Below are 17,536 nucleotides of genomic sequence, written 5' to 3' on the forward strand. Positions count from 1 at the left end.
AATACTTACCAGTTAAACTCCACACTTCTAAGATATATATGGGCTAAGGAGGACACTGCAAGGAAAACCAAACAATGGTTTTAAATGAACGAAAACGGAAGTGCAGCATATAAAACTTCGTGGGCTGCAGCTCTCGGATCCATCATCTAAGTTTCCACCTCAGGAAAGCAGGAGAGAAATAGGCTCAAAGTAAGAAGAACTATGAAAACAACAAAGAACAGAAATCAGTCAGATAGAAAAGGGAAGGACAATAGAGAAAACTGAAGGCACAAGGTAGGCTGTTCTTTAAAAAGGTTCCGTAAATTGATAAACATCTAGCTAGACCAACAAACAGAGGAGACAAATTTCCAGTCTGGAGGATGAAAATGTGATGGCGCCCTGCAGACACCGAGGATACTAAGGGAACACTATGAACGACTCCACGTGCGTGAACTGGATCCACTCCTTGAAAACCCCAAACTACCAAGACTCTCCAAAGATGAAACAGACGATTTGATTAATCCTTTAACTATTAATGGAACTGAATTCACGGTTAATCCTTTTGGGGGGAAAAAAAAATCTACAGGCCCAAACAGTTTCACTGCAGAAGCCTACCAAACATTTAAAGAAGAAACACCAATCCATACATATCTTCCAGAAAACAGAAGAGAATATATTCCAACTCTTCCTTAATCTAATAAAGGGCAACTACAAAAATGCCTATTATTATCGTTAATGGTAAAAGAATGAACACTTCTCTAAGAGTAGGAATACCGTAGGACTTACTCTAAAAGTTACAGTCTTCAAGATAATGTGGTAAAGAGAGAGAGACACGCATATCACACTGAATGAAGAGCATAAAAACAGACCCCCCCTTGCAAAGGTGTAAAGGCAGCTCGGTGGAGGAAGGACAGCCTTCAACAGATAGAACTCAAACAGTCAAACATCTGTATGAAAAAATATGAGCCTCAAACTGAACCTCACACCTTATACAAAAGGATCACGGAAATAAGGAGAAAGTTTAAAGTCTCCAACACTAGAGAGAACCTTTGTGATAGGAGGTTAGGCAGAGCTCTTAGACGTGGCACCAAAACAACAACCCATAAAGGGGAAATCTGGAAAGTAGCGCTTCATCCAAATATAACACTGCTGCTCTGCAGGAGACACTTTAAAAAGCAGGAGAAGACATGCTAGGTGGGGAGGGATACTTACAGAGCCATAGCTGATAAAGGGCTTGTGTCCAGAAGACTCTTGAGAGTCCCTTGGACTGCAAGATCAAACCAGTCAGTCCTAAAGGAAATCAACACTGAATACTTGTTGGAAGGGCTGATGCTGAAGCTGAAGCTCCAATACTTTGGCCACCTGATGTGAAGAGACGACTCGCTTGGAAAAGACTCTGATGCTGGGAAAGATTGAGGGCAAGAGGAGAAGGGGGTGACAGAGGATGAGATGGCTGGATGGCACCACCAACTCAATGGACATGAATTTGAGCAAACTTCAGGAGAGAAGCCTGGCATGCTGCAGTCCGTGGGGTTGCAAAGAGTCAGACTCCACTTAGTGACTGAACAACAACAACAATCCAGAATATACAAAGAATTTCTCAACGTTCAACGGTGAGAAAACAACTCACTTTAAAAATGGGTAAAATCGTTGAATAGACACTTCACCAAAGAGGGAACATGGAAGGCAATTAAACACACAGAAACAGGCTTAATATCATTAACCACATGGGAAGTGCAAATCAAAGTCACAAGGAGTTAACACCACACACCTATCAGAATGGCTAAAATAAAAAATACTGGCAGTTCCAAATACTGGAGAGAAACCGGATCTCTCATAGTGGAAAGAAAAAAGTAGAGATACTCTGGAAAGTTGGTGTTTTTTTTTTAAGTTAAACCTTTACTATACGACTGAGCAATCTCACTCCTAGGTACACACCTTAGATAATTATCTGTTCATACAGAAACCTAAACACAAATATTTGTAGCAATTTTCTTCAAAATTGCCAAAAACTAGAAACAACCCAAATATCCTCTGGTGGGTGAAAGTAAAACAAACTGTGGCACATCCACACGATGGATCCAATAGCACACGGTCATGAAAAGCAACATGTGTGAACCTCAGACCTACTCAGAGAAGCCAGTCTCAGAGGCTACACCCGCTATGATCCATGCATGTGACCTTCTGGAAAAGGCAAATCTATACGGATGGAGAACAGAGACGTGTTTGCCAGAGGCTGGGGTGGAGCAACGGGGCAGCATAAGGGAATTTCGAGGTGACGGAACCGTCTGTGTCCTGATTGTGGAGGTAGTGACACGAATGTGTTAAAACACATAGAATCTTATGTAGGAAGACAGTTACTTTTACAGTATGTTAATTTAAACATTTTAGAACCTGAAACAAAATAAACCCAAATAAACTTCTCTTTAAAAAAAAAAAATGCTTTCAGTTTTCCACCTGGGTTTCTTTCAGGTGGGTTTCTTCCGCTTGGTGGGGCCTCACTACACCAACCCTGGTGTTCGTGGGTCTGCTTATCCATCGAGGAAATGAGACCAGTCTCCCCCGACCCTAAAATGACACTTGTGGGCAGGCTCTCTGTGAAACAGGGGAGGGGTGGGTGTGGAGAGAAGGTGTGTTTGGCCTCCACTGGGCTCTGGACCCAGATCTTTGCACACCTTGGAACCACCCAGGATTTCAGGACCTTCAGGTGGGGCTCGCTCAGTCATCCCTTTGGCACACGCCCCCGTGGACCCCAGCAGCCAGTTAGGCCAGGGCTGGCCCTCATGGTCGGTGATCTAAACAAGGCCCTTTGGGAGAAGCTGGATGTGTGCTCCTTGTTCTAGGACTCCCAGGTGACACAGGGGTTAAACACAGTGGGAAGCCTGAAAAGGCTCTGAGATCTAGGCCTCCTGCAAGGCAGGAGTGTGCGAAGACTGAAACCGTTTTTTCCCCCATGCAGGACAACTTTTGGAGAGAGTACTTTCTGAGCAATAAGGGGCTGTGCACAGATGCGGGGAGCCGCTATTGTGAGGATGACTCTCAGACCTGGGCCAGCGGGGCCAGGGCATCATTCGTGCGGAGAGAGGCTGGTCACACCAAGCACCTACCACACGCTGGGGCACTGCGCTAAGGAAGCACTGATCCTCACGACGGCCCTAGGAGGAAAGGGCTGTCATCACTGGGATGAGGAAACTCAGGCTCCAAGAGGCCACAGGTCACATGAGCAGGAGGTGACAAGGCTGTGTTTCGGTTCACAGCTCCAGCTTTCTGGGCTGACGCCTGTGCAAGGAACCTCTGAGGCCTGATGTCAGGCCTGCTCTCCACACATGCCCCAAGATAGAGACCAATGCCACCTTTTATCAAAAGCTGAAGAAGAGCTTGCCATGTAGAGCAGTGCTCAAAAAGAAAAAATTGCTTAAAAAAAATTATACACAGCAGAATGCTTCCTTTGAAAACAATCTTATGTGTAAGTCCAATCAATCCAGAAAACCAGCATTGGGCAATGGTGGCTAAAGGTGAAAGCAGGGTTGCCTTGGGGCTCCCAGAGTTTCTGGAACACTGCTTGAAGGCTACTCATCCAGTAGGTTGGCACTTAAACTATGAGAAGCACAGGAGGTGCCATGATGCTTAAGGCTGGCTTTGGGTTTTAAAGAATGAGGTGGGATTGTGAAAGCCTCATTCCTGGGTTAGTCGGTCATGGGGAAGACTGCAGGATTCCAGGCTTGCCACGTGCATTAGGCGCTGGTCCACTGGACCTGGGCACCACCTGGTTCACCCTCCCCTCTGGTCAGCAGCCATGACCTGTCACTCACTGGGGAGAAAACTTATCTTCACCATCTTACAGGTAGTGAGCTGACTCTTTAAAGATGTGAATGATAAGATTAAGAGCTTACAGCATCCTTCCTTTTCCCTTGCCCTTATAAAAGGCATCACCTGGTTTTCCTGTATTGACAAAAGGAGGGTGTCTGAGCACAGATCTTGGTGGCAGATCAGTGACCCTGGGGCCTGTGCTGGTGGAATGGCTCAGAGTGGAATCATCAGACGGACCTCCTTCTCGTAGATGTCAGGGATCATGCCCACAGGGGAGCTGACCATGCGCACGCTGTTCCTGCCAAACAGCTGGAACTCATAGTGGATGAGCTGCTCCCAAAAGCCATTGTTGGGCCGGATGATGGGCCGGCAGGACTTGGTCCACGTGTGGGCGTCCAGCAGCGACATGGAGTGGTACTTCATGAGATAGGCGAGGCAGAGGGCGGCCGAACGGCTCACGCCGGCAGCGCAGTGCAGCAGGGTGCGGCCCTGCTTCATCTCCACGCTGTGAATGTGGTCTGCGATGGGGTCGAAGAAGTCACAGAGCCGCGAGGTGGGCGTGTCGGCCACTGGCACCTGCACGTAGTGGATGTCCTCGTACAGGGTGTTCACCACCTCCACTGAGACGTTGATGACCGTGCTGATGCGGTTGCTGGAGAGCATGAGCCTGTTGTTGGCGGCCACCCCGCTGCTGATATACAAGCTGCTGGTGATCTGCGAGAGGCCGCTGACTGAGGGCTGCCGGAACTGAACTGGGAAGGCACAAGGGGGTGCGGTCATCGGGCCGGTGGGTCAGTGGCCCGTGAGACATAAAGGCGGCCTCTTCCTGCTAGGCTGTGTCCATGGAAGACTGCAAGGAGGGAGAGGAGACAGATGAGGAGCCCCAGTTCAGGGCCCCCTGCTTCACGTAACTCAGTGGGGCCCCTCAGCATGGCTGTCAAGGTCACCTGTGGCCTGGCCCCCTGCCCATCTCTCCACCCCGCTCTTAACCCTTCTCATGTCCTGAAGGGCCTCGGCTGGGCTAAGTCATGTTCTGTTCCGCATGGACACTGGTCCTCTCTGGCCCAGGGGCCCTTCCTGCTCTCAGTCCAGAACCCCCTCTCCTTACAAGCCTGTCAAGTCCTAGTCTGTCCCATTCAGCAGAGAACTGTTGAGCACTGGGATCTTGGCCAAGGGCCACTTCCTGAGGGAAACTTTCTGGGACTATACCCCTCCCCTACACGTGATCAAGTACCAGCTCCAGGCAGCTCCCAGGTGCCCTCCTTCCTAACATTTCCTGAAGATGTGCTTTGGCCATGCTCCATCTGTGAGTTCTCATGGTTTATCACTGCTCTGCCTTCGTTCCCACTATATCGCCAGTGCCATGCTGCATGTTGCCACAAGCAGGTGCTTAAAAATATTTGCTGAATGAAGAAACGACTCCAACAACCAGGACTCTGCCTCCCGAGAGGTTTTCTGGAAAAGATGGGATCTCTGGCCATGTTTCTCTAGAATTCGGGGCAGGAGCTGGCTGGAGGTGAGGGTGGTTCTTAGGCTGCTGGAGAGGAAGGTCAAAGGCTGCCTAGACAAATCCTACCTGTCAGTACCCCCAGAGTCCAGTGCAATAGGCTCACCCCAGGTAGGTAGGGCAGATGGGACTGGTTTGTTCTAAAAGTCTTATGTGAAGTGAAAGTCACTCAGTCTTTGAGACCACCAGGCTCCTCTATGTTTTTCAGGCAAGATTACTGGAGTGGGTAGCCATTCCCTTCTCCAGGGGATCTTCCCTACCCAGGGATTGAACTGGATCTCCTGCATTGAAAGCAGATTCTTTAGTGTCTGAGCTACCAGGGGCAGGGAAAAAGCCCCACCCTCAACCAGCTGGAAGCCCAAATGCTAAGGGATGTTCTGGATCCTCATCACCTGAAAACTCAGAGAGAAGTGGGCAGAAGGCCCCCAAAACTAGTGCCCAGTGGGCAACAGGAATTAGGGGAGACTGCCGTTCATCACAGGGACAAAAAGTGTGGTGAGAAGACACTGCTTGAGAGGAAAGTCACTTTCATGCTACTCGAGAAACACTTATCGGGCACTGTGGTAGGTGCTGGGGATACTGAAATGTACAAGACAGCCGTGGCCCCCTCTCTCACAGAACTCAAAGTCTCACGGGAAAGATAGTCATTAAATAGGTAATTATGGGTGCAACAGAGTTGAGAAATAGGGATAATAGTGCCTACCCTAAAAAATCTTTTACCTTCCAACTTTTAGATTAAAAAGAGAAGAAAATTGAAGATCATTTTTCACCTGTACAAGGAATACCTAAAACTGCTCTAGGAAAAACCTTGGTGCGTGTTATGGACAATTAACTGCTAAAATTATTGTTAAGTTATCTGGATTTAGCAGAGAATTTGCATCTTGAGTGATCTGAACTGAACCTGAAGACTATTAATAAGTTATGTTTGGAAGTTTAACTTCAACGAAGTAAATGTTTGTTGTGGAAGAAACAAATACTGACTTACTAAACAAACATGGTGCAGTATGCTTGTTTTTTTTCACAAGGCTCCTGAGAGCCCACCTGCAGCATCTCAATTCAATTGAATGACAAACGTGTTTAGTATCAAAAGAGCCCAAGACACTGGTGTGAACGTCCAGTCTCGGGTGTTGGTTAATTACTGTGGCACACTTACTGGTCACTTTGTACAATGTAGATCTGAAGTACAGTGGTGAAAACAGTAAATGTGACATTTCAAAAAGAAAAAAAAAAAAGAATCGTTTGAGGATTAAATGAGGTAATCCACGTAAAGTGTTTAACACAGGGCCTGGCACATAATTAACTACTGTTGCTGTTGTTAGGGAAGTTAAAATCCAGGGTATTATGAAAATGAAGAGTAAACGGAGTTACTTCAGGCTGGGGCTGCTGCCGCTGCTAAGTCGCTTCGGTCGTGTTCAACTCTGTGCGACCCCATAGACGGCAGCCCACCAGGCTCCGCCGTCCCTGGATTCTCCAGGCAAGAACGCTGTAATGGGTTGCCATTTCCTTCTCCAATGCATGAAAGTGAAAAGTGAAAGTGAAGTCGTTCAGTCGTGTCCGACTCTTCGCGACCCCATGGACTGTAGCCCACCAGGCTCCTCTGTCCATGGGATTTTCCAGGCAAAAGAGTACTGGAGTGGGGTGCCATTGCGTTCTCCCAGGCTGGGGCTACAGAGTTGCAGAGATGGCCTGAAGAAATGACCCAAAGATCTGAAGAACTTTTAACTTGAGGGGGTGAGAGCGGGAGAAAGCGACTCGGCGGCATCTCAGTGTCACCATTTTACAGCCTACAAAGCCTCTGGTTCTATCTCCAAAACAGCATAGCAAGCCGGTGTCTGGAGTTAAAATCTCCATTTTATACCCGGGGAAAGTGAGGCAGAGTGGGGGAAAGGACCTGTCTAGAGTCACGAAGCAAGACTCAAAACAGCCGATCTTTCTAGAGGGAAAAGTGGCAAAGACCATGCGGCTTTCGTTAATACTGGGTTATAAAACGTGGAACATAGTCCAAGGGTTGACGGGAGAAAGGCGCCACTTCCAGGGGTGAGTCAGGTAGATTCCCCGGGGAGTTGGCGTTGGAATGGGCTTATTTGCCCGCTGTCTCAAGACCTCGGGGTCTTACCTCTCTCTCGCGGGCGGGAGGGCAAGTGCATTCAGGAAGCAACCTTGGGCGAGCATCTCCGGGTGAGAGAAGATCGGTCACGACCCAGGAGCCACTGTCCCCGCCGGCCCGGGGCTCCGGTTTCCATAGCAATGGTCCCTTGTTGCGGAAACAGATGGGCCGCGCCGGGTCTCCGGAGAAACCCCGTCCTCGTTTTCCCCGTCCTGGAGCCGCCGGGCCCGGACTTACCGGCCGTCGCCCTGCGATCACGCGGGAGTCCTAGTCGAGAAGTAGGGTCCGGGCTCTGCGCGCCGCAGCCCACTAGTTCTTACCCAGCCCGTCTCCATGGCAACGCGCCGGGCGGCGCCACGGCGGTCGCGAAGGGACAAATCCAGCCGCGGCCGCAGGCTTCCGGGCTACGCCCACACGGCCCGCCCCACCCGCCCCGCCTTCCTTGCGCGTCTCCCGGGCAACGCGCCGGGCTCCGCGCACCGCGTCTGCGCAGGCGCTCACTCCGCGTCTGCGCGCGCCCAGAAGAGCATGGACCCCAGGGAGGCTCCCGTTCCTAACTTGCTCTGCAGAGCGGAAGACGAAAACTCAGCGGGTGGCCAGCAGCTCCGGCCCTCGGTCACATGGAACCTAGACTCGCCCGTTGCCGGCGCGGTGGCCACTAAGGCGACCGCCAGTGCTGGCACCTACCCAGCGTCGGCCGTCTTCCGGCACAGTAGGCTCAGTCACCGCGGGGACACTCACGTAGGGAGCCAGCCCAAGATTTGCTTCCTGCGGCCGCGGACCGCGCAGCCGCTAGTTCTCTTCAGGTGCGGCCCGGGTGCCCAGAGCGTTCGTCAGAGCCGGGACGCCCGGGGAAGCCGAGCTCCCTCGGACTTCTGCTCCCTCAGGCAGCCGCGGGGATCTCGGTCCTGACTCCCCAGAACCGTGGGCGCCTCAGAGCCCGGGATTTTCTTAGCCCCCAGGAGAGTCTGAATGTCCCAGTCCAGGTCTTCACCCTCTCCGGAGCCCTAACGCCCTCCGCCCGGACTCTGAAGGAGGCTGAGATTCCCCCTCAACCCATATATCCTCCGAACGCCCGGGCCCGGCCTGTAGTCTCTTGACGTCCTCTGTCCAGAAGGTTCCTGGCGCCCCCTGGGCCGAGTCGAACTTCCTTACCGGCCGGGTGAGGCCCAGGTTCCCTCAGGCCTGACGCTTCCCTCAGTCTCCTTTCCGCAGTGACCAGGGAAAGCCCTTAGTTCTCTCAGCCGTGGCCCGTCCCCACAGACCTCGGCTTCCCCTCGCCTCCTCCATTCCACAGTCCCTCAGAGTGCCCCCCCGCGTCCCCCACCCCTGCCCAGGCTCCCACAGAGGCCCTGCTCTGGCAGCATTATGGTTCAAAATGATCATTGTTACTTGAAAGGGTGTATTTCCAGTCATGGCCTTCCCCCCGCTTCCCAGGAAGCATTGGTAATTTGGTGCACCACTGAGTGGGTGAACTGTTATAGTGTATCTTTAGGTATTTTTACGCTGTTTTCCCCCCAGTAGAATTCGGGGGACTTTTGATTGTGAGCATCTTGATCTCTAAAGGAGTCTTTTCTATCCCCAATGTCTTTTCTGTCAGAAAAAAATTGTAAATGGGAGATAAATGGTGTTTGTTTCTACTTGTTTGTAGATGTAAAAGCATTCAGAAAAGCACATTTCCAAACTGGCTAAACGTGAATTAGAGGAAAAATATTTTAATCCTTCAAAATGTTTTATCCTTTAAATTTGTCTTTTTTTTTGTCCTGTCAAAATAGTATATACACTTATAGAAAAATCAGATGGAGAAGCAAAATGAATATCTGGAGACAATCACTGTTCCAAACGGGCTGAAAATGAATTAGGATAAAAAGTTTTTTGTCCTTCAAAGTATTTTATCCTTTAAAAATTGTCCTATTGTCCTATCAAAATAATATACACTATTATAGAAAAATCAGACAAGCATAATGAATGGCTAGAGACAATCACTGTTACCATTTTGGCATATATTGTTTCAGATCTATTCATAAATATGTACTGCAAGATGCTTAGGCTTTTTTTTTTTTTTAATGGTAGGGAGGGAATATGTCACAAAAAAGTTTACTATTTTGTAAACTTGCCTCCCCCATACACTGTGGATGTCTGTTTTATGCATATCTGCTTAGTATTTTATTGTATGGCCTAATCACAATTTATTCAGTTGCTTATTGTAGATAGTTTCCAAATGTTAGAAAGAAAATATTACAAATAATTATTTTTAAGTAGGCAAAAAAAATATAGTCACAAAACCACTTCATGGTGTCACCAAATTATCAAAAGTGAAAACTCAATGCCTGGTATTATTCATTTTTGACCAGTTCCTCATTTTAACCAAATTGTTATCTCTAGTTTGGTCTGGAGCACCTGGCTTCATTCTACCACACCCCATCCGATCCCAACTTCTGCTTCTCACCCTCCACAGTCTCCTCAAGTGTTTGTCCACATCAGACTTTCTTTACCTTTCTAGACTTTTCCCAAACCCTTTTCCCTTAGAATTTCCCAATTAACCAACATAACCTGTGTCCAAGCATTTTATTCTCTTTTTTCCTGATTCCTTTCACCTTCCCTACCCGGATCTCCCTTAGACCTAGTCTTGAGCAGTTTCCCCCCACCCAACCCCCCTCAAATTTATCCCTCTGACTTTGCATCTTTCCTGTAAGACTTTCGCCTCCCATTCATCCTACATTTTCTTCAGATGACTGCTCCTTTGGACACTTATAAGTCCCTGTTGACACTTCTCTTATGGATTACTCTGACCTTTCTACATCCTTCTCAGGATTTTTTTTTTCCTCTCTGCATCCAAGAAACATCTCTTAGGCACACATATACCACAGGAAGAAACCTAAGCCTACTCCCTTGCTCCTCTGACAGTTATGACAGGGCAGTGCCTCTCCAAACTTCAGAAAGGCTCAGCCACTACCCCAGGATCCCATCAGATCAGGTTGTGTTCTAGTCCTGACCCCAGTCATCAAGCCTGTACCACCTTCTCCTCCCTCTCCAGCTTAATGAATTCCAGTGAAGCAGCAGTGAAAAAATTTTTACCCAAGAGCCACTTATCTCGAGTGATAATACGTGACAACCTCAGTGCACAGCGAATCTATGAGATGGAGGTAAAGTCATTACAAGCCTTTCCGTTAGAGGGTGTTAGTGGCTTGATCCATGTTCATTTCACTCTCCCGGAAACCTTGGAGGGAGCTCTCAGATCTTAGAGGTGGTATGAGGCCATCAAGGTGCTCTAATACAAGCCTCTTTTACAGAGGAGACCATTGAGACTCCGGGTTACTGATTCACCCAAAGTGTCATAGCTATTCCTTGTTTGAAGGAGCCAAGGAAGATTCCATATCTCTTGGTTCCTGTGGCATTTTTTTCCCCTCAAAACACATTACCTTTCTATTTAGGGAACCCCTGAGTGGATTCCTACAGTCTCCTATAAAAAGAAGTCTTGCTTCTAGAGCTTGAAGTGACATTGACACCATTTGGCCATTTTTTTTTTTTTTTTTTGCTTCAGGGATTATCTCCCACTTTTCCACATGAGAACTGAGACTTTTTGCTTATGGACAAGAAAGGTTTGGCCTGCTTACCCAAAAACCCTCAGAAGGAGAGGGAGACCACAGTGTCATCATCCCACAGGCCCTGACTGATTAATCCATTCAATGCATCTTCAGGGCTCACTTGGGACAGGCAGTGTTTTGGGCATGAGGGAGAGACTAGTGAACACAATGGACTCTGAGGGCATACCCGTTTCCTCCACTAGAGCAGGCAGGCCAGAGTTAAGCTGCTCTATCCTTCTTGACTTTTTTGAACCCCTCTCCATGTTCCAGGACCAAATCTGGAGGGACCCCTGAGATTCTGACATTGAAAACAGTGGGAGAGTTTTAAGAGATGGTGGTAGATCTTCTTAAGTGTCACTGAGACCAAAAGAAGAGGAGAGGTGTGAGTGTTTCTATGCTAAACTTCCAGTGGCATGGCGTAGTGGAGTTAGAGCAGTGTTTCTCCCCCACAAAGTTCTCCCATTAGGGGAGGAGATGGCTTTGGCCAGCCATTGATTTCTCAGGGCCTCCAGGAGGGCAGCGAATATCTAGTGTGTTGGGAACCCTCTGAATAGTGCTCTGCGAACAGTAGATAATGGCTGGTATCCCTGCCTGTGTGGCCGTGGTTCTCAACTGGGACAGCTATACCCTGTGGGGACTTTGGCTATATACCGTAAATAGAAGAAATAAATAGGGAACTCCCTGGTGGTCCAGTGGTTAGGTCTTTGTGCTTTCACTGTTGAGGGCGCAGGTTCAATTCATATCCAGGAGCTAGAATCCCACAAGCTTTGTGTTGTGGCCAGAAAGAAAGGAAGTCCAGTTCAGCGTGACATAGGGGGTGTCACCGACAACATGCGGGGGGCACCAAGTCAGTAATAAGGACTGAGTAAGAGTTAAGGAAGGAGAATTAACATGACGCACCCTTTTCCCTCCCTCCTCCTGACCACTCTCCAGAGATTTAGGCTCTGAGGCTGCAGACTGTCAGAAGGTCCCACAGGAGTGAGCTAGCTCGATGCCCTCACTTTACAGATGGAAATAGAGCTCCCTGTGAGCCAAGTTACTGATGGAATATTGAGTCCATCTGGCTCCTCTTCCACCGCATAGCAGGAGCACAGATGCCTTTCTTACTGTGAAGTAACCTCACCTCTGCTTTTTTTAAGATTAGAGCTGCGGACAAGACCAAGAAAAAGATGAGCTACTTGTATGACCACCTGAAAAAGAAATTCATGACAGACCAGCTCAGAAAGTTGGGGCGCTGGCGACGGGAATCCACGAACATCCGGCAGTACCTGGATAGCATCCGAGGGAACAAGGTCCCACTAAAAGCTCAGCCTAACAGGAAAGATCAGCCACCCTAGTCAAGGCAGAGTGGTCCATCCTGGGGCCATGACGACGCTAGGCTGACTGGAGACAAGCTGGAAGTGAGCCAGTCTGCACCATTGTAGAACAGCAATAAATGAGACCCGTGGACAGTGGAGTGCAAAGCCCCTTGGCAGTGCTGCTGTTTCCCCCCAAGCCCCGTCCCCCCTTTTCTGGTGAAGGCAATCCTGATAGTCCTGTCGCTGCCCGAGTGGAAAGGACTGAATCGAGCCGGCTTCCAAGGTTAAGGCAGAGATTGACCTCTGGTACCCACGTATCTGGTGCAGTGCCAGGCCAGGTGTGCTGGGACAGTGGTACCTTGTACGGGAAGGGCTTGGTAATGCCACTGCCTGGCATTCCAGTGGTGAGTCAAGGTGGGGCATCAGGCAGACCTGGGTTAAGGGCTGTTTCTGCCATCCATCTGCTGTGAGACTTTGTAACCTCTCTGAGCCTCTGTTTCCTTCTGTGAAAAAATGAGACAGCAGTGAGGGAACCTACCTCCAAGAACTGGCATGAGGATGTAGAACACTTGGCCCAGTTCAGTCGCTCAGTTGTGTCCAACTCTTTGCGACCCCATGAATCACAGCACGCCAGGCCTCCCTATCCATCACCAACTTCCAGAGTTCACTCAAACTCATGTCCATCGAGTCGGTGATGCCATCCAGCCATCTCATTCTCTGTTGTCCCCTTCTCCTGCCCCCAATCCCTCCCACCATCAGAGTCTTTTCCAGTGAGTCAACTCCTCTCATGAGGTGGCCAAAGTATTGGAGTTTCAGCCAGGGCCCATCATTTTCATGGGCTCTCACCACAGTGCCTTCAATTAGCTTCTAGCCTTGCCAGTCCTACTGCCCTGGCTTGCCCGCTGCACCAACCACACCTGCAGGCTCCTCATCTAGAATGACTCTTCAGGGCTCTGAGGAAGCTCTCTTCACCCTCGAAGGCTTATCTCAATGCCATCTCCCCACCAATCCCTCACAAGCTTCTCTGATCTTCTGCCTCCTGCTTGCCCCTCCACAGCCCAGCCCAAGCCGCATGGGTTCCCCTCTCTCTGAACTTGGCTTACCTGTGGTGGTTTCACTCTGCCTTTCATGGTAGATGTTTGGGTATTTGTCCCAGCCTTAGATCAGACTATACAGCCTTTGAGAGTAGGAGCCAGGGATCCCCAAGATTCAGTTCAGGCCTCTTTTGTGCCACTCCTCCCAACCAGAAAAGGCCTCCCCTTCGTGTGCTGACATGTCTCTTGTTTGCTCTGTCTTCCTGACCATGTTGTGAATATGTCGATGGCTGGGTTACTCACTTGTTCATCTCTGTAACCACAATGCCCAATAACACTGAGCAGTCACTCAGTGTTTTCTGAGTGACTATTCCTTTGTTTCATTACAGCTTCAGCACAGTGCCCAGAGTAAGGGCATGGTACATATTTTTTAAAGTTAACCAGGTCCCCTCACTTTACAGATGAGGAAACAGGCCCAGAGAGGTGGCTTGACTTGCCCAAGGTCACACAGCAAGTTAGCGCAGAGAACTAGCAGCAGGTCTCCTGACTGCTGGGGAGTGGCCATTCTGCATCACCGCAGCTGCCAGGTAAGGCCGTCAGTCCTCAGGGAGCCTCATGGAAGTCCATTTCATGTGTCCTCATCCAGGGATGGAGAGCTAGATGTCCACGATGCTTCTGTTTTCCCTTTTAACGGTCTTCCTTTGAGAATACGCTACTTTTCAGTAGAAGCCAAAACCTTATTTTTCTAGGTTTTTGTCTGTTTTCTTGGCTAAGCACAACTGATTGGAATAGTTGACTTTAAAACTTGAAGTTTTATTATACAAGCAATATGACCACATCTGCCAAAAACAAAAACTCTTTGGTTAGATCAACCACTGCTAGCATTTTGATGCGTTTCTTAAATTTTGAGTATTCGTTTCATTTCAGCAACAGTCCTTTTCCTTGGCACTGTATCTCGAAAGGGGAAAGAAAGGCTTCGGGGATCCTGATATCTTCAGAGGGCCCACCAAGCCACCCAAGCTCCTCTTTTCTCCAGAGAACTCTGCCCCTCCTAAATCTTCCCTAATGCAGCCTCTCTGAGTCTCACCCCTGTCTAGCCTTCAGCCACACCCACCCTTCGCCTCTCCTCTGGATGGCTGGCCTTGACAGAGGGTCTTTGCAGTCTTATGCTGTGACCCAGCAGACTGGGGGAACCCTGGGAGTGAGATGGGTGGGAGAGTTGGGATATCTACCTAGTGAGTCACTTTATAAACCACTAACTCACAGGTGGACTTAGTCTTCCCATATTTGCATTAAAAACCAGAGGATTTTGCATTTAAGTAAGGAACAAGAAATAATAAAATTCTGCAGAGGCCCCTACTTTTTTTTTTAATAGAAATATGCCAGGCTCTCTTTTCTTTATAAATTAGGCATTTATAAGCAAGCAAGCATACATTAACTACATAAAAATAGTTTTTGAGTAGTAGAGAAAGTCATATTGTCATTAGCAGCAGTCAAAGAGAGAAGGGAATGGCAGTGCAGATGCTCCTGGTGGGCATGAGGGTGGAGCTGTAGGTTGGGTTTTTTTTTTTTCTTAATTAAAAAAAGTGTCATTTGTGACTCCTGACTTAGAGCAAGAACAAGATGGCATCCCCAGGCCTGGGGGGTGCAGAGGGTGGGTGGGGTCACCCAGAAAACCAGCCAAACCTGTGGGCATGAGGCAGCCTAATTATGGTGAGAGAAAAAAAGAAAAGGAAAATCAATGAGAGAAATGAAGGAGTATCGGATAGGAAGATATTCGAGAAAGAGAATCCTGAAGCTGAGGAGGGCCTTAGGAATTCTTTAGTCCAGTGGACACACAAACACACTCATACAAGTGGAACTCCTAGTTTAAATGAAGTCTCCCTTGGCATCCCATTCTTATAACTAAAATCATTGACATATTCACATTTATTGAGCATTCATATTTCAGGCACAGAGCTCAACTCTTTTCAAACATGAATCATTGAATCCTCCCAACAACAAAGTAGGTAATTTTATTAGCCCGCTTTATAGATGAGATGTTGAGGCTCAGAGAGCCAGAATCCTGCCTAAGGTTGGGCAGCTAGTAAGTGACAAAATCTACCTTCAGCCTGTCTAATGTGAAGACCATCTCGTAAACGCATGTGATAAGACTCCAGTCTTCATCACGTAGTCAGAAATGGAGGCGGGGCCCCTCAGGAGAGTGAGTTCACAGATGATGTTGCGGAACCTCAGCTGTGACGTCAGTTACCTGAGACCGGCTGTTTCACAGAGAACTGGACTGAGCTCTTGGTCTCCCTTCTACCAGGTGGCTAAGGGGAACTTGTCACCCATTCTGGGCTGGACAGGCTGTGAGGGAGAGTTACGGAGATGTGGATAAGGCACATGCCCACCCAGGAAGTGGAGGAACAGGACACAGGAGTCCTGACCATTGCCCATTAGCTATGAAAAGATGTCTTCAGTTTGGTCCTCAGGAAACCTTTGTGGAACATCCTTTGTGTCTGAAGGGCCAGGCTGATAGCAGGGGACAGATGAATGATGCTCTCAGCGGGATCGAGTGTTTTGAGCATACTCTGTAATTCTCACTGAGGGCATTTCCTTCCCTCCTCTCCTTTCACCAGATACATGTCACTCCTTTAGGGCCCTTGGAAAAACCTTCCCAGTTCAAAAATCTTGCTGGGTGCACAATGGGTTCCTTTAGATTTTCTCCATGACCTGGGACAAAAGGAGGGAACTTCTGTTTACCAAGCACCTGTTACACACAAGACCTGTTATATCCTACCTCACTCAGTATTCACAAGAGTACGCTTCAGATATCACACCCACTTTAAAAAAAAATTAGTTTTGGCTGCTCTGGGTCTTCATTGCTGGGCACGGGCTTTCTCTGGCTGCGGAGAGTGGGGGCTACTCTAGTTGCGGTGCACGGGCTTCTCGTGGTAGCTTTTGCTGTGGAGCCTGGGCTCTCAGGCACACAGGCTTCAGTAGTTGTGGGCACTTGGGCTTTAGCCGTCCCAAGATATGTAGGATCCGCCCAGACGAGGGATCAAACTGGTGCCCCCTACATTGCAAAGTGGACTCTTTAACTACTGGACCACCTTGGGAAGACCCATGTCCACTTTTAAGATGAGGAAACTGAGGCACAGAGAAGCTAAGAAACTTGCTCAGAGTCACTCAGTTTGAACCAGGCTGTGAAATGCATAAGGCGTTCTCTTTCCTTACCATCCGGCTGCCCCAGTGATGCTCAGCTTCATTTCCAGCACCACCCTCAATTTTAGCCATTGTTGGTGCAGGAACTGCCCTGTGATGGAAGCCCATCACAGGGCCTTGGCCCTTGACTTAGCCCTGGCCCTTGACTTTCCTCCTAGGCTACCACCATTGACCATGTGGTCAGTGACACGGCAGGGAGGAAGTCTTGGGTGAGGATTCTGGGACGTCATTGGCAGGCCCCAGCTCCAAGGTGTCAGACAAGGGCAGTGGCATCAGATTCCACTAAGTGGGTGTGGGGTAGCCTACCAGGGGCCTCAGCAGATAACTGTAGGGGCAGCTAGTTGGGGAGCAGGAGGCAGTCGCAGCTAAGAGTGATCCCACAGTTCTTACATATCTGTCCCATCCGTCTATCCTCCCATCCATCCACCCATCACTCACTTAGCCATCTGTCCATGTGGTGCTTCAGCCCACAGTCAGAACACAAATGTGGAGAAGCTGATTTTCTTGTTTGCCGTGACACCCTCACTGCTCCCCACCACTTTGGGGAATTGGGGTGACCTGCCCACCGGGAGTGCCTCTGCCCTGATTCACTCTGACCTAGAGCAAGTCACTTCTCTGTGCCGAGAGTCTGGGGAACTGGAAAAACCTCAGAGCTGCCTCGAACAGGCCGCTTCTCTTATTTCATCAACAGGTAACTGAGGTAGAGTGGGGGAATTGACTTGCCAAGGTCAGATAAGGAATTACTGGTGGATCTGGGACTAGATCCTGGGGGCTGCCACTCATTTGTAAAGTGGGAATGGGAATTCTGGCTCCCCTCACCTCCTGGGATTGTAGAGAGGAGACCCCACAAGATAAGTGGTAGGAAAGTGATGTGAGAAATGAGGTCACCAGGGCAGAAAGTCCCAGAGGTGCAACCAAGGCCCCTGCTGCCGGGCCAGTGCAGATCCCACCGTGACCACAAGGGGTCAGCAGATGCTTGTGCACTCAGCTGGGATCTGCTCAATGAG

At 49.1% G+C, this 17,536-nt stretch overlaps 2 protein-coding genes across 3 annotated transcripts; one reads left to right on the forward strand and one right to left on the reverse strand.

Moving 5' to 3' along the window:
* Positions 1-3,316: 3,316 nt before the first annotated feature.
* Positions 3,317-7,776, reverse strand: DUSP18 (dual specificity phosphatase 18). The gene is made up of 2 exons (XM_055404499.2): positions 7,413-7,776; positions 3,317-4,639 (listed from the first exon to the last, which is right to left on the reverse strand). Exon 2 carries the CDS (start codon positions 4,567-4,569, stop codon positions 4,003-4,005), a length of 567 nt encoding a protein of 188 aa, XP_055260474.1. The 5' UTR covers positions 4,570-4,639; positions 7,413-7,776; the 3' UTR covers positions 3,317-4,002.
* C19H5orf52 (chromosome 19 C5orf52 homolog) lies at positions 7,622-17,108 on the forward strand. Of its 2 annotated transcripts, XM_055404497.2 has the most exons (3): positions 7,622-8,209; positions 10,441-10,549; positions 12,130-17,108. In XM_055404497.2, the coding sequence occupies exons 1-3, from the start codon at positions 7,737-7,739 to the stop codon at positions 12,325-12,327; spliced, it is 780 nt and encodes a 259-aa protein (XP_055260472.2). In that variant the 5' UTR covers positions 7,622-7,736; the 3' UTR covers positions 12,328-17,108. The 2 variants fall into 2 exon arrangements, with proteins under 2 accessions (XP_055260472.2, XP_055260473.2); XM_055404498.2 differs by lacking the exon at positions 10,441-10,549 and having other exon boundaries at positions 12,135-17,108.
* Positions 17,109-17,536: the final 428 nt, after the last annotated feature.

Source organism: Moschus berezovskii, chromosome 19, assembly GCF_049115385.1.
Source record: "Moschus berezovskii isolate FMDL1 chromosome 19, NW_MosBer_1.0, whole genome shotgun sequence".
In the NCBI taxonomy this organism is placed as follows: Eukaryota; Metazoa; Chordata; class Mammalia; order Artiodactyla; family Moschidae; genus Moschus; species Moschus berezovskii.

Coding starts and splice junctions, on each gene's coding strand:
- C19H5orf52 (XM_055404497.2), top strand. CDS start 7,737: ATGGCAACGCGCCGGGCGGCGCCACGGCGGTCGCGAAGGGACAAATCC. Junction 8,210..10,440: donor CAGCCGCTAGTTCTCTTCAG/GTGCGGCCCGGG, acceptor CTCCCTCTCCAG/CTTAATGAATTCCAGTGAAG. Junction 10,550..12,129: donor AGCGAATCTATGAGATGGAG/GTAAAGTCATTA, acceptor GCTTTTTTTAAG/ATTAGAGCTGCGGACAAGAC.
- DUSP18 (XM_055404499.2), bottom strand. CDS start 4,569: ATGACCGCACCCCCTTGTGCCTTCCCAGTTCAGTTCCGGCAGCCCTCA.